Raw genomic sequence first — 14893 nt, 5'->3', positions numbered from 1 at the left:
TGGAATACAGACTGCAGGAAGGAAAGACTAGGAAAAAGAGCTGAGTCCTTGAATTAGAGATAATGGCTGTGGGAATGGAGGAAGAGAAGGCTATTTCACAGGCAAAATTATCAGGACAGCTAATGAATATACGTTTCTGCTTGCTTACAAATGTTATCCTTAAAGGGTAGGTCTGTATCAGTTACAGTGAAAGAGAATCCTTGAAGGTAAAATCCATATCTATACCTGGACGTAAATGTGATGTTGGTAATACCATTTGAACTTTGGGGTAGGTGGTAATTGTTTATTGTGACTCATGATACTGACTAAATAAGTACTTGGTTCCAACCACTAGGCAAAAGCAAACTGATCATTTGGGAAAAATTAACTTCTGTAGAATTAGGTTTAGTAAAACATGATTATGTTCCTAGAACATGCCTGACATACAGCAGGGACTCAATAAATATTTAACAAATAAATAGAAAATAGTTCCAAAGAGCTGTTTCAATCAACTAAAAAGAAAACCATTACATTATGTGTACTTGCATACATTCAATAAATACTTAATGAACACCTAACTACATACAAACTATTGTATGTGACATATAAACATAAATGATGCATTATTGGAAAAACTGTAGAAAAATTGTGAATCAACCTTACCTGCTAATATTCTGCACTTTATGCCATGTCAGTTTTGATTCCAATTTTCTGTGTGCAAGAGCAATTACACGGAAGCCCTGTTTAGTGTAATCCTCTAAAACATTTTCAAAATCAACAGGAACTTTAAAAGGAAAAAATAAGTATCATTGTTAGAATTGCTAATAAAAGCCTATACAAATACCAGAATTTTATTCAAATAGAGTTGGCTCCTTACTTGTTTCAGGTTTACAAAGACTGGCAATGACCTCAGGTGCTCCTTTCATGTAGGCATCCATTTTTTTATCCCCTAGCACCCTTGCAACCACACTCATACGTTGCAAAGCAGAAGAAAATGGGAACTGGCGAACAATTCCTATCTCATAAACAGCCTGTATAATTTCAAAAGATGCATGAAGTATTTATTATTCTTTAAGAATTAAAACAAATATACTTAGGTAAAAAAGTAAACATTCTTCACTCACTGGAAGTTCAAACAGCTCCTAAAAACAAAACAAAAAAAAATAAATAGTACAGATTAAGTCCTTAAGATAAAAAACAACTATGTATCCACAAAACAGCAAGAAACTTCGATTATTTCAAAGTTATGTTTCAAGATTGCTTCTCCTCTGCCTCCCATTTTTAAAAAGTACATCCTTGAATATTTCAAGTATTCTGCTATCCTAAAAATATTAACATTAAATACTAAAATAAACTGAGGGGGCAAATTTAAAAAAATTCACTTCTCACATATTCTTTTTATTAAATTCTAGGAATACAGTTGCAATTTAAAGGGATACTGAGAAATATATCTCAGTATTTCACAAAGTATACCTGCAATATCCCAACAATAATTTCCAATAAACATAGTTAAAATATTCATATCTGCATGAGAGTTAAAGAATGTGATTTCATCTTCTAGTTGTATTTCAAAGTGAGGACTGAATGTTGGCATCAACAGTATAATCCAGCTTAAAGTGATTTCGCACCATTTCCTGGTCTCCTACAGGTGTAGATTCAGGAAGCAGTTGTTTTGGAGGACGAACCACAGTTGGCATAATTCGATTATGAAGTGCTGTTTCCTCTTCAGTTGCTTCCTCCAGAATCTGAAAGGAAAATATACAACATATTGCTTTATAAAATGGAATCCACTGATTTCATTTTTAAATAAAACACTATGTCTATTTTTAGTGAAGTTAAAAAAATTTGTGTCCAAAAAATAAATGAGCACTACTAGATTATTAACATAAATAAAACAAAATATAAACAAAACTAGTTAAAGTCTTAGCAACTCATGGGAGAGAGGAGGAAGAGGTGAAAAGCAGAATAAAATAATAGGGAAAAAGTTCTCTAATTTTGCTTCTATTATCCAGGGATTCCTTTCTGCTAACAGGAATGTGTTCAAAACTATATGGAGCTCAGATATGGTTAGTAGAATGAATGGATCAAGAACACACTGAGGTCCAAAGATATGAGTTTGTTTGTTTGAACTCTTCTAGTTAGGTAGGATACCACTAACCTAACCCCTTAACATTTATTTTAAAAACACTTTCTTTTGGTAAAAAATTCAAATAAGAATTTGTATTAAAAATACACATACATGGCCCGGCCAGGATGGCTCAGTGGTTGAATGTCAATCTATGAATCAGGAAGTCAAGGCTCTGTTTCCAGTGAAGGCACATGCCTAGGTGTGGGCTCGATCTCCAGTGTGGGGCATACAGGAGGCAGCCGATTAATAATTCTCTCTCATCACTGATGTTTCTCTCTCTCTCCCTCTCCCACCCTCTCTGAAATCAATAAAACACACATGTGACAAACTAATTAGACTACAACTGGAAAAAGATGGGGAAGGGAACTATGCCTAATTAGCCAACTTTATACAATTCTAAAACACACTTTAACATCTCCAAAATTGGGAGGCATCTGATAGGGAGTCAATCACACCAACAAACAGCAGTAGTACCAAGTTATGCGAAAACATTCCACTGATCCTTTCTTGTAAGACCAAGCATCAAAGCATCTAAGTCAACAAAACACACTATTACACAAACTTATTTATTTAACCCATTTATTAATATTCTACAAACAAAGCACTAAAACCTACTGAAAATCTATTCAATTGGAGAAATTTTGGAGAACATCAAAATGAATCAGTCCTATTTTGCTTTACAAATGAAGTGGACCTCCTTTAAGATATTAAATTTGATGAGAATTGCCCGGCCGGTATGGCTCAGAGGTTGAGCGTCAACCTATGAACCAGGAGGTCACAGTTCAATTCCTAGTCAGGGTATATGCCCGGGTTGTGGGCTCCATCCCAGTGTGGGGCGTGCAGGAGGCAGCCAATCGATGATTCTCTCTCATCTTTGATGTCTCTTTCTCTCTCTCTCCCTCTCTGAAATCAATAAAAATATTTAAATAAATAAATAAATATGACAAGTATATACTGTGAGCTTTCAGAAGATGGCAAAGCATGTATCTACTCATTCATCTCCTTCCCTTTTGATCAACAAAACACACACACACACACACACACTAAACCTGTAAAAATAAACGAAAAGGAAAGCAAGGGGAGATTTCCAATAAGGATACAAAAGGCAAAACTGAAACATATTGATGAAGATAGCAATGAAGGAAAAAGGATCCCAGAATAAACACAAGAGGACATTCAGGAGAGGTGCAAATATTTCTTATCAGGTGGAATAGCTGAATTAAATTAAAAAACAAAAACAAAATCAAGGAATCATTTCCTAGAAATATGAACTCCTATCTGAGAAGAAGGGCTCTAATGTGAGGGTTAACATTCTAGAATAAAACCCTGCTTATGCAAACACTTGGAGTGTGTGAGGAATTCAACCTGGAGACTAATTCTGCTCCTCTGAAACTCAGGGCACATGCCCAGGCTGCAGGCTCAATCCCCAGCAGGGGGCATGATAGAGGCAGCCGATTGATGTTGCTCTCTCCCTCTCTCTCAAATCAGTAAGAACATATTTTAAAAGTAAAAAAATAAAATTATCAATAGCCAAACATTTAGGAGGAACAAACACAAACTTTTGTGTGTACGTAAGGACGCAAAAAGGAGAACATGGGTAAAAAGAACACCGAAGACACATCACTACTCTATCCTTTTTATCTGACCAACAAATTGTGATGCTGAAGATCATCTTACTAACTCAGGCTTACTGCCTCAAGTTGCAGATAGCAGATACCGATTAAACACATAAAGCAGGGGTCTGAGCAGGTCGTCGCTATTAAAGGTATTTAAGTGAGTCAACATAACTAAAACAGGCTTTTTTTTTATATACAATTACAATGATCTCTCTCCAATGATACACCTTTAGAAATTACATCGTTTCTTTCACGGTACAAGATAGACTATCATCAAAACAACCTGCAGAAACAATCCTTCTGCAAGGTAATTTTTACTCTATTTTTCTGAAGTTACTTGTGCTTTAAATATTAAACTTACCCATCCGATGGCTTCAAACATTTTCAAATCAAGTGGATCACCAGAAAGCACTCCTTCAATTTTTGTGAGTGAATGGCAAGTAGCCATACAAGCAACAAATTGAGACTTTACCAACATCTCATTGCAAACATTTTCTTCTGGCAAAAGAAAACTAAATAGATAATGTACTGAATTAGATTCATAAATTCCAAGACTTGAGACAATATTCTAACAATATTCAGGTTTTGTCATTTTAAAAATGGAAATAAAATGTTTGCATTTCTGCATATTTTTAACTATAGTTTAGGAATTCAAAAACATTTCCCTCCATGAAAATTACACATGACTAAAATATGAAATTATCTTAGATTCTGAATAATTAGGACAGACATAACACTTTAGAACACACTAGACACTAAATAATAACTAAAACTCCTGCCTTTGGACATATGGCAGATTAGAATGCATAAAAACCCTCTTACAAAAACATGAAATGAATGTGTAAAACATAATGCCTTAAATGCGAAACTGAGCTCATTAAAAAAAGGGAAATTTTTAAGTGCCAGAAATAGGAGGAAAGGAAAACAGGAGGGGTATGAACTTTAGCAGATGCTATGACTACCTGGGAAAGAAAGAAGAAGGGAGGGGAGTCCTCTTAGGGAGCCACCTAATGACTTGAGTTTTAATACCCACACAGGAACAGGAGTCAAAGTCTGGGCCACAGACAAAGTAGGGACTTGAAACTAAGATAACCTGTGCTCTTCCACAGACATCCCTGGAAAACAGTATGCTAGAAAAAACTTTACACACAGACCCAAAGGCATAACTAAGAATAAGCTATCTCTCCCCACCTCATAACCCCTGCCTGAAGTTCAAGACAATACCTAGTATCTATATATTGTACTGTACACTAGGCACTGTTCTAGAAACTTTAAATATATTTGACTCATCTCATCCTCACACCATAAGAAGGTGTTTTATTATCCCCATTTCAGAGATGAGAAAACTGAAGCAGAGTGCTTAAGTAACTTGACAAGGTTACCCAGCACATAGGTGAAGACAAGGATTCAACCAAAGGTTTCAGGGCCTAAACTTTAAACCACTGCACTACCCACGATGGGATTTGGATTTGAATATATGCCACTGCCTGGTCCGAAAATTCCCAAGTTATGGAAGTAACATTAAAGTTTGTCTGGTCCCACTGATACCACTCTTCGCCATGCTCTTGGCCAAGCAAGGTCAAAGCTCTCTAGAAAAAGAGCTTCCACAACACAGACACAAAGGAAGGAGTCTCATAGGAAAATCCGGCTAAAGTTGAATTCGTAACTTAAAAATGCACCAGGAAACAATTCTCACTAGTCAACAGACACAAAAAAAGACAGAATTAGAATCCCACAAATTTCAGATAATGGAATGGCAATCTAAAAAATGCAAAAAGGCATTTTAAATTAAAGACCTGGAAAAAGAACAAGACATGTGGGGAGAAGAGGAGAAGCAAATATTTAAAGAACCAAATGAAATTTCTTGCCCAACATATGTTTAGAATTTTCATGTGAAGAGAAAATAAGAATCTGGGAAAGGCCATAATGGAACAGAAAGAAGTTGAACAATTACCATAATTTATGAAAAACATAAGTCCTTAGAATCAATAAGCAAAATGAGTCCTGCACAAATAAAAAGATGGCAGTGAAACAACAGAAATCAAACATAAATATTTTTAAAACAACAAAGGAGGAAAAATATTATTTAAAGAGACCTGGTAAGACTTCTCAACAGCAATAACAAAAGGAGTCAGGAGAAATGGAATAACACCTTCAAAGTGCTGGGAGAACACAACATTGTGAACTAATGGCACAGAAAGGTTGAGAAGTAAAGATGTAGGGAGGTAAAAAGATTGAGAAGATACGCAAAGCAAAATTAGGCAAAAGGAAGCTGATGTGTAACTATATAAAAACATTATATGAAATATAATTTAAGGCAAGATGCATTATTGAGGATAAATAAGTTCCAAAGTGAGGACAACTTATTTACCAAGGAGATGTAACAACTCTGAAACTGCATGAGCCAAACAATAGTCAATCAAACTATTGCAGGCTTTTGAGAGGCAAAAAAATAATAATAATAACATAAACACAATTGTAGCAGTAAAACTTCTAAGCATCAAAAAGACAGTGAAACAAAGTAAAAGACTGGTATAATATTTTTGCAATGCATAGTACTGAAAAATTACAATCCAGAAAATACAAAGGACCTCAAACAAATTAATAAGATATAGATAAACAACACAACAGAAAAATTAGGCTATAAACTGGCAATACACAGAAGGATGTGAAAATATGCTCTGCTTTCTAAGTAATAAAGAAACTACAAGAAAAGCAACAATAAAATATAATTTCACATCTATCCATTTGGCAAAAATTAGCAGTCTGACAATATCAAGTTTGACAAGGATGTGGAGCAACAGGATCTCTTACCCACTGAGGGAGAGTGAGTTAGTACCACCATCACTTAGAGAGCAATTAGGCAATACCTACTAAGGCTGTAGCCATGTCTGTGCTATATCCATAACCCAGCACTGACATTTTTAGGAAGAAAGTTCACTGAAACTCAACTACATGCTCACTAGGAATTGTGATAAGAATGTTAATTGCAACATTGTTTGTGAAAGTGAAAGGTAAAAGGGAGGGGGAAAAAATGAAACTATTCTTTAGAAGAAGTTATTATGGCTTAATCATATAATGGAATACTAAAAAACAGCTAAGATTATTAGATCTATACAAATCAACATTGAGAAATCTTCAAAACAATGTTAAGCAACAAAACAACAGCAAAAACACGTATAAGGGTATAATTGTGTATATTTTTTATAGATATATCTTGTATATAGACAGGAATATATGTAGTGAAAATATAAAAATGTGCAAAGGTAATAATTGAACACAACTTCAGAATGATGATAGCGGTAGGGCAAGGGGTAGATTAAGCTTTAGCAATATCTGCAATATTTTAAATCTTTAAAAAGATCTGAAGCAAAAACTACAAAATGTCAACTGTTTAACCTTCATGGTGGGTATACAAGCTATCTGTTACATTACTTTTTTTCTTTATGTTTGAATTTTTCATATATTAAAATATTTATTAAAAATTAACTAATAAATAATCAAGTGTAGCTAATATTTACCGTGTATTTTCCACTCGTTGAATCCCCCAAAGATCTAAACCATCTTCAGTAAGAGTTCCAGTCTAAAAAAAAGTACATATACAAAGTATGAATAATGCCTCCAAAAACAAAAATCATGAAAACCTCTGCTACATATACACCATGGAGAACTATATACAGCTGTAAACAAACGAATGAAACAGTAAGAGTTCCATATATTGATAGAGAATAACTTCCAGGACAAATAGTGAAAGTGGGGAAAGGGTGCAGAACACTCTTACGGTATGAATCCTCTATTTATAAGAGGGCATATTTGTACATCTGTGTATTTATAGACTTATATTATTAAAAAAAACACAAAGTAGTGGAACAATGCACCAATTAACCTTTAAATCAAAAGGATGCCTACACGGGAGAATGAGATCAAAGCATAAAAAGGAAGGGAACAAGTTAAATTACATCAGGGGAAGCAATCAACCAAATACAGGATATAAATGACCTGGTTTCTTCAACCAAATGATTGGGAAGAAAAGCAACTGTTACAGATGAATTGTAGCTAATGCAATCATTTGGATTCTGACTTAAAAACAAACTAAAATTTTAGGACTTCTTTTTAGAAAAGCAGGGAAATGTGAATATGAACTAGATATTAGATAATACTAAGGAATTGCTAATTTTAAGTGTCGTAGACAGTTATTGTAATTTTTTTAAAAACACATAGAGATACATACTGAGGCATCTGGGTGAAATAATGTCTGATGCTGCCACCTTCAAAACGAGAAACTAGACAAAGATTGACAAAATGCTAATAACTGTCAAAGCTGGGTATTGGGTACATGAGGGTTTATTATACTTAATCCTTCCTCCACTTTACGTCTGCTTAAAAATTTTATTAGTAATGTTTCCAAAGAAAAGCATAACTGAAATTTTCTAAACAGATAAATATGAAATTTAGTCTTAGAATGTGATCTTTTTTAACACAATATTTGTTAAAAAATATTTTGTCTCCTTTGAGTGGTGAGCACATGATGCAATATACAGATGACATATTATAGAATTGTACATATTAACCAATGTCACCCCAATAAATTTAATAAAAAGTAAAACGAAAGCAAATGCAAAAAAAATACTTTGTTTCCCATTTTTTTCTTTAATAATGAAGATGCACAAAAATCAAATTCTTATCCTATCAGCTACCCAAGTTTAATTCTCAAAATAAAACTTTTAGGCAAACTAATTTCAGTTGAGAAAAGGAAAACGCTTTGTAAGAGATGAGGTATATTTCACACAGGTACAAAATTTTTTATTTTCACATAAAATAAAAAGATTAGTGACCTTCATTATTTTTATATATATTCAATAAGTCATAGAGCGAACACTAAACATAATTAATAGCAATAAAAGTCCAGTAAATATATCTGTATGGAGTATATTCTGTCAAAAACATGAAAGATTAGAAGGTCTTCACTACTACTACTACTACTACTACTACTACAAGACATAATTTTGGATCTGAATGATTAGACAACTGCAGATTTGGGCAAATAAGCAATATCCAAAATATTAAAAATTGAAAAAATAATTAGAGATATACAAAAATGCTACATATGCCAAGTAAGTTGAAAAAAAAAGGACCCTTAAAAAATGTGTACAAATTGGTTGATAAAAAATATAGAAAACATTAATCTAAGTATTTAAAATCTACAAGGTGATAGTGATTATGATTTGATAATGATTATGAGGCCCTGGCCAGTAGCTTAGTTGGTTGAAGCATCATCCCAATACATTGAAGTTGTGGGTTCAATTCCCAATCAGCACACATACATGAGAATGATTATGAAACTGAACCAACCTTGTCAAAGCAAACAAGATTCAGCTGTCCACATATATTTATCCTTTGGGGACTGATGCAGAAAATACCAATTTTTTTCAGTCTTCTTTGAGCATACACAATACCAGCAGTCATTGCAGCAGGAAGTGCAGGTGGCACAGTGATTGTAATGATATCAAGAGACTCGATAATTATTACTCCAATCTCCACCTATAATTCACAGAAAAATAAGTGTCAGACCCCCTCCTCCCCAATATTTACTAATCTAGTAAGGGTATTTCTTTAGTGAAAAATCTATAAACCATTTTCAATTTTATATATAACAAGTGTGTGTATATAAACACTTCTATTAGCCCTTTGTAATCTTTCCCTTAGAAATTCTGTAAAATAGAAAGTTCAATATATTGTCAATGGACTGTGGAATGACAGCTATTTTTAAAGAAAACTCTCCTTTGATAGCTCTACATAATTCACACACTACACATTTTGAAGTTCAACAAACATTTGTCAGATACTGACTCTTATTACAAGCACTGTACTGTACCAGTCTTTACAGGAGATAGAAAAGAGAAATTTGACAAGGTCCTCAGCTGTATCTTTAATTAAGTAATAGCAAATAATTTTAATGCTATATATCCCAGAAGTTAAAAAAAGAGAAAATAAAGCTTTTGGTATGTGGTTACCTCTCTTTTCTTAAGTCACAAAAGAGCAAGTGAAAGACCATCTAAACCAAAGCCATTCAAAAAAAACTTCCTGCTATGATGGAAATGTTCTGTATCTGTACTTCCAAATATATAGTAGCTACTAGTATCATATGGCTTTCAAAAGTTAATTTAAATTACATTAAAATTTTAGTTCTTCAGCCTCACTAGCCACTTTTCAAATCCTCAGTAGTCACATGTGATAATTAAAACTCAAACCCTGCCCTAGCTGGTTTGGCTCAGTAGATAGAGCATAAGCCTGTGGACTGAAGGGTCTCAGGTTCAATTCCAGCCAAGGGCACATGCCTGGGTTGCGAGCTCGATCCCCAGTGGGGGGCATGCTGGAGGCAGCCAATCAATGATTCGCCCTCATCATTGATGTTTCTAATTCTCTCTCCTTCTCCCTTCCTCTCTGAAATCAATAAATATATATATATATATAAAAAGAAAAAAAACTCAAACCCTACTAAGAGTTCCATGTACATACCTCATTTAAAATGCTATTGATAATAGTGTAGATAAACCCAATGGCAGCCACCGCCACAAGACACAGAAGAAACAAGTAGGCATCTCTGTAGAGTTTAAAATCTGTTGGTTTGGGATACAATATGGAACGAACAAGCTGTCCTTTGGAAGTACTAAATCCTTTTAAAAAATTCAAAGAAGAAAATTACTTATATATTTATTAAAAAATGAGAATTATCTCTCAGAAGAGAATATTTATTTATTCATTCATTTATTCATTTATGTATTACTAGAGGCCCGGTGCATGAATCGTGCACCGGGCCTGTAGTATGCATGTAAGATCTTTGGTTAATCTCTTCCCATCCTCCCCTCACCTCCCTTCCCTCTGAGATTCATCACTTTGTTCCATGTTTCCATGCATGTGCATTGAGCATCTGCCCCCTGGTGGTCAGTGCATGTCATAGCTACTAGTTGAACAGTCACTTAGGCTTTTATATATAGACTAGAGGCCCGGTGCACAAAAATTTGTGCACTGGCCGGGGGGGGGGGGTCTCTCAGCCCCACTTGTGCCCTCTCACAGTCTGGGACCCCTCGGGAGATAACGACCTGCTGGCTTAGGCCTGCTCCCCAGTGGCAGAGGGCAGGCCCAATCCCTAGGTGCAGCCCCTGGTCGGGCTCAGAGCAGGGCCAATTGGGGAGTTGGGGCGCCACCCCCTGCCATGCACAGAGCAGGGTGGATCAGGAGGTTGCAATGCCACCCTCAGTCACACTCAGGGTAGGGCCGATTGGGGGGTTGGGACGCCGCCCGCTGTCACACTCAAGGCAGGGTCAATGGGGAGGGTGTGGCGCCACCCCGTCACGCACAGAGCAGGGCAGATCAGGGGGTTGTGGTACCACCTCTGTCACATACAGAGCCAGCCGAACAAGGGGTTGGGGCGCTGCCCCCTGTCACGCACAGAGCAGGGCCCATCAGGAGGGTTGGGGCTCCATACCCTGTCACACACAGAGCAGGGCCGATCAGGGGGTTGGGGAGCTCCCCCCTATCAGGCACAGAGCAGGGCCGATCAGGAGGTTGGGGCGCCGCACCCTGTCACGAACAGAGCAGGACGGATAGGGAGGTTGTGGCCCCAACCCGTCACACACAGAGCCGCAGGGAGATAAGGGGGTTTGGGCGCTGCTCCAGGGGCCAGGAGGCCTCGCGGCTCCGCTGATCATGGTGCTGGGGGGCATATTACCCTTTTACTATATAGGAGAGCGGCCGGGTGCACGGGTGGGGGCCGGCTGGTTTACCCTGAAGGGTTCGCTGGATCAGGGTGGGGGTCCCGCTTGGGTGCCTGGCCAGTCTGGGTGAGGGGCTGGGGGGTGACTGAAGCTCCCCACCACTCCTTTTTTCCTTTATTTATTTTTTATTCTTGGATTTATGGCTGTCACTGGAGCTGAGAGCCAGCTTTAGCTGTGAGATCCCGCTGCTTAAAGCAGGTTTCTGGCTTTGTTTACTTTCTGTATTTGAAACTTTGTTGAGACTCCAGCTCTGAGATCCCGGCTGACTGAAAACAGGTTTCTGGGGTTTTGTTTAGCTTCTATATTTGTAACAATGTTTCTTAGCAGCTCAGAGCCCAGCAGCGACAGGCAGGGAATGTTGGAGTCCTCCGTCACTGAAGCAAGCAAGCCTCGTGTTCGTGTCAGTAGCCTGGCTGCCAGCAGCCATCTTGGCTGGGAGTTAATTTACATATCGCCCTGATTAGCCAATGGGAAGGGTAGCGGACGCACAGCTAATTACTATGTTTCTCTTTTATTAGATACGATAGATATATTGGCTTCGGGTGTATAGCTTAGTGGTTAGACAATCATATAATTTACATAGTGTTCTCCTCGATATTTCCAGTACCCCAAGTGGCAGCATACATAGTTATCACAATATTCAAAACAGAATCTCTTTTTAAACATTCAGTAGATGTCAAATATGCAAGAAGAGATATGTTCTTACCTGTTCTAACTACTATGGCCTTGACAAGCTCTCCAGTGTAGAAACGAGTTTGAATAACAGTAGTCCCACAAAACAGAGTGTGTCGTTTATGTATTTCTGGACTATATAATTCATCTCCCATTCCTTTTATGTCCACTGAAGGATTTGGCAAATTCGTCTTTGTCACTGGAACACTTTCTCCTTAAAACAAAAATCATAAGTTAAAGCATAGAAATCAGTGGCAAACACATACAACTTGAAGTGTTAAGTAACCTAAATGTTATCATACTGTTTACAATTGCTACTAAAGTAGAGTTCTCATAATGGATAACATAACTTACTAAATTCGTTTTTTGGCTACCTATTTCCTTAAGCCAATATATCAAATCTTGTCTCCCACAATAATTCCTGAAGTGATCTAATTCAAAGATAATGATTTTTAAATGATTGTGTCAAGTTTCAAATAAGGAGACCAGGTAAGAGTTGCCTTAGCCCCAGCAGCTGTTCTCTTTCTTATCCCTAAGAACTGAACTGGAAAGTGCTCTGCAGCCTCCAGCACACAGAGATGTGAAGACCTATTCCTAATCCCCAGACACAGACACAGACACACACACACACACACACACACACACACTCACACACACACACACAAAAGTGCGCGCATCTGGAGAAGGGAGATAATAATACATAGTACGGTAGTTCTCTCAAACAATTAACAAACAAATTCTTTTTAACACTGAAATTTAATTCTGTGTAGCATCCACAATTCTCGCTTCAAGCCAACAAGCGTATGGGGATATAGGTGTGAGTGTGTTTTAAGAAAAGATTCTTAAGTTTGAAAACATTATATAGGAATCACTTTCTTGCCAGACTGACTATGACAATAAAAAAATTCATATCACAAAAAAGATATAGAGCTCTATCTTCAGATTGTGAATTTCCAAAAAGAAATCATTTTGAAGTCTACCTTTCCCCAACTTGAAGAAAAATACAATGTTTAGTCCCACTGTTTACACATCAAATAAGGAAGCAAATACACTGCATTCTCTGTAGGCAAGGGCTTCTTTTTTCTTCCCTTACTATAAAGCATTTCCACATATCAGAAAGAGTAAACAGGAGCATGCCAAGAAATGCAGTGATGACGAGCATGGTGACTTAGTATCACAGCTGAGTATAATGCAGAATTTGGTTTCCTCAGAATAAAAATAAAAAGCAAAAAATCACTTCAATATCCATGACATTCATAAAGAAAAGATAAACAGCACAGCTAATTTTGAAATAGATTCATCAGCAACCACTTAATCTACTCTCACAAACAACTCATCTGATTTTTCCTCATTTCATTTAGTTTACCTGTTAACATGCTTTCATTTACAATGCAAGTACCATTAATAAGTACTGCATCACAAGGCATGATAGTCCCATTTAATGGAATGACCATAACATCTCCCGGCACAAGTTCTGTAGAAAAGATCTCTTCTTTTTCTGGATTTAAAGAAAGAAAAAAAAAAGTGGGAAAAAATATTCTTTAACTTAGAATAAACATAAGCAAACAAAAGGTCATCTGATCTCAATGAGATGTCAAATATAATGGAGTTAACAGAAAAATTCCAATAAACAAAATGTTTCAACAAATAAAATGATTATTCCTTAGGCCAGTGGTCGGCAAACTGCGGCTCGCGAGCCACACGCGCCTCTTTGGCCCCTTGAGTGTGGCTCTTCCACAAAATACCGACTTCTGCACATGGGCCCCGAAGTTTCAATCGCACTGGACATGCGCCCCCGCACATGGTTTTACCATACCTAAGATCTGGAAACAGCCTAAGTGCCCATCAGTAGATGAATGGATTAGAAAACTGGTATTATCTACACGATATTCTATGCTGCTGTAAAAAAGACACGTGGTATTTTGTGGAAGAGCCACACTCAAGGGGCCAAAGAGCCGCATGTGGCTCGAGAGCCGCAGTTTGCCGACCACGGCCTTAGGCTAACACAGCATGGTGTTTAATGTCCGCTAGTTTGTCCCAACAGGAAACTAACTGTGCACAGGTAATGCCAAGTCCTCTCTGACCAAACAAGGTGGGTGGGCTCCAACATTCATTACAACACTTAAGGATCAATTTTAGCTAATAGCCCATTTAGAAAATAGTAAGTCCTATTGAGATCCCCTGCAATGGGTAAACATACTCCGATTTCCATAATCCCTTGAAAATGGAAACATTGAAAATTTTAGCTACTCTTCCTTTTTTTTTTTTGGTTGCCTCTTATTAAAACTTTATTGTTAATATTATTACATTTGTTCCTCTTTATCCCGCCCCCCCATAGCTCCCCTCCACCTGGTTCCCACCCCACCCTCTGCCCTTACCACCCCAATCCTTATCCATAGGACATTGTGTGTACAATTTTTGTCCAGTCTCCTTCCGCACCCCCAACACCCTTTTCCCCCTGAGAATTGTCAGTCCACTCCCTTTCTATGCCCCTGATTCTATTATATTCACCAGTTTATTCTGTTTATCAGATTATTTATTCACTTGATTTTTAGATTCACTTGTTGACAGATATGTATTTGTTGTTCATGATTTTTATCTTTACCTTTTTCTTCTTCCTCCTCTTCTTAAAGGATACCTTTCAGCATTTCATATAATACTGGTTTGGTGATGATGAACTCCTTTAGCTTTTCCTTATCTGTGAAGTTCTTTATTTGACT

General features: G+C 36.9%; 1 protein-coding gene across 3 annotated transcripts in view; it reads right to left on the bottom strand.

Moving 5' to 3' along the window:
• Positions 1-14893, bottom strand: part of ATP13A3 (ATPase type 13A3) — a 100997-nt gene that overhangs the window by 39065 nt on the left and 47039 nt on the right. For all 3 annotated transcript variants that reach the window (XM_006761994.2, XM_006761995.2, XM_015562810.1), the window contains exons 10-19: positions 13540-13671; positions 12208-12387; positions 10243-10400; positions 9076-9264; positions 7245-7306; positions 4085-4235; positions 1608-1724; positions 1104-1121; positions 857-1010; positions 643-763 (exon numbers count right to left, since the gene is read on the bottom strand). In XM_006761994.2, the coding sequence (XP_006762057.1) occupies positions 643-763; positions 857-1010; positions 1104-1121; positions 1608-1724; positions 4085-4235; positions 7245-7306; positions 9076-9264; positions 10243-10400; positions 12208-12387; positions 13540-13671 (1282 nt within the window). The remainder of the gene's footprint in view (positions 1-642; positions 764-856; positions 1011-1103; positions 1122-1607; positions 1725-4084; positions 4236-7244; positions 7307-9075; positions 9265-10242; positions 10401-12207; positions 12388-13539; positions 13672-14893) is intronic.

Source organism: Myotis davidii, unplaced genomic scaffold (genome assembly GCF_000327345.1).
Source record: "Myotis davidii unplaced genomic scaffold, ASM32734v1 scaffold557, whole genome shotgun sequence".
Classification (NCBI taxonomy): Eukaryota; Metazoa; Chordata; class Mammalia; order Chiroptera; family Vespertilionidae; genus Myotis; species Myotis davidii.
This window is presented reverse-complemented; position numbering and strand designations above follow the sequence as displayed.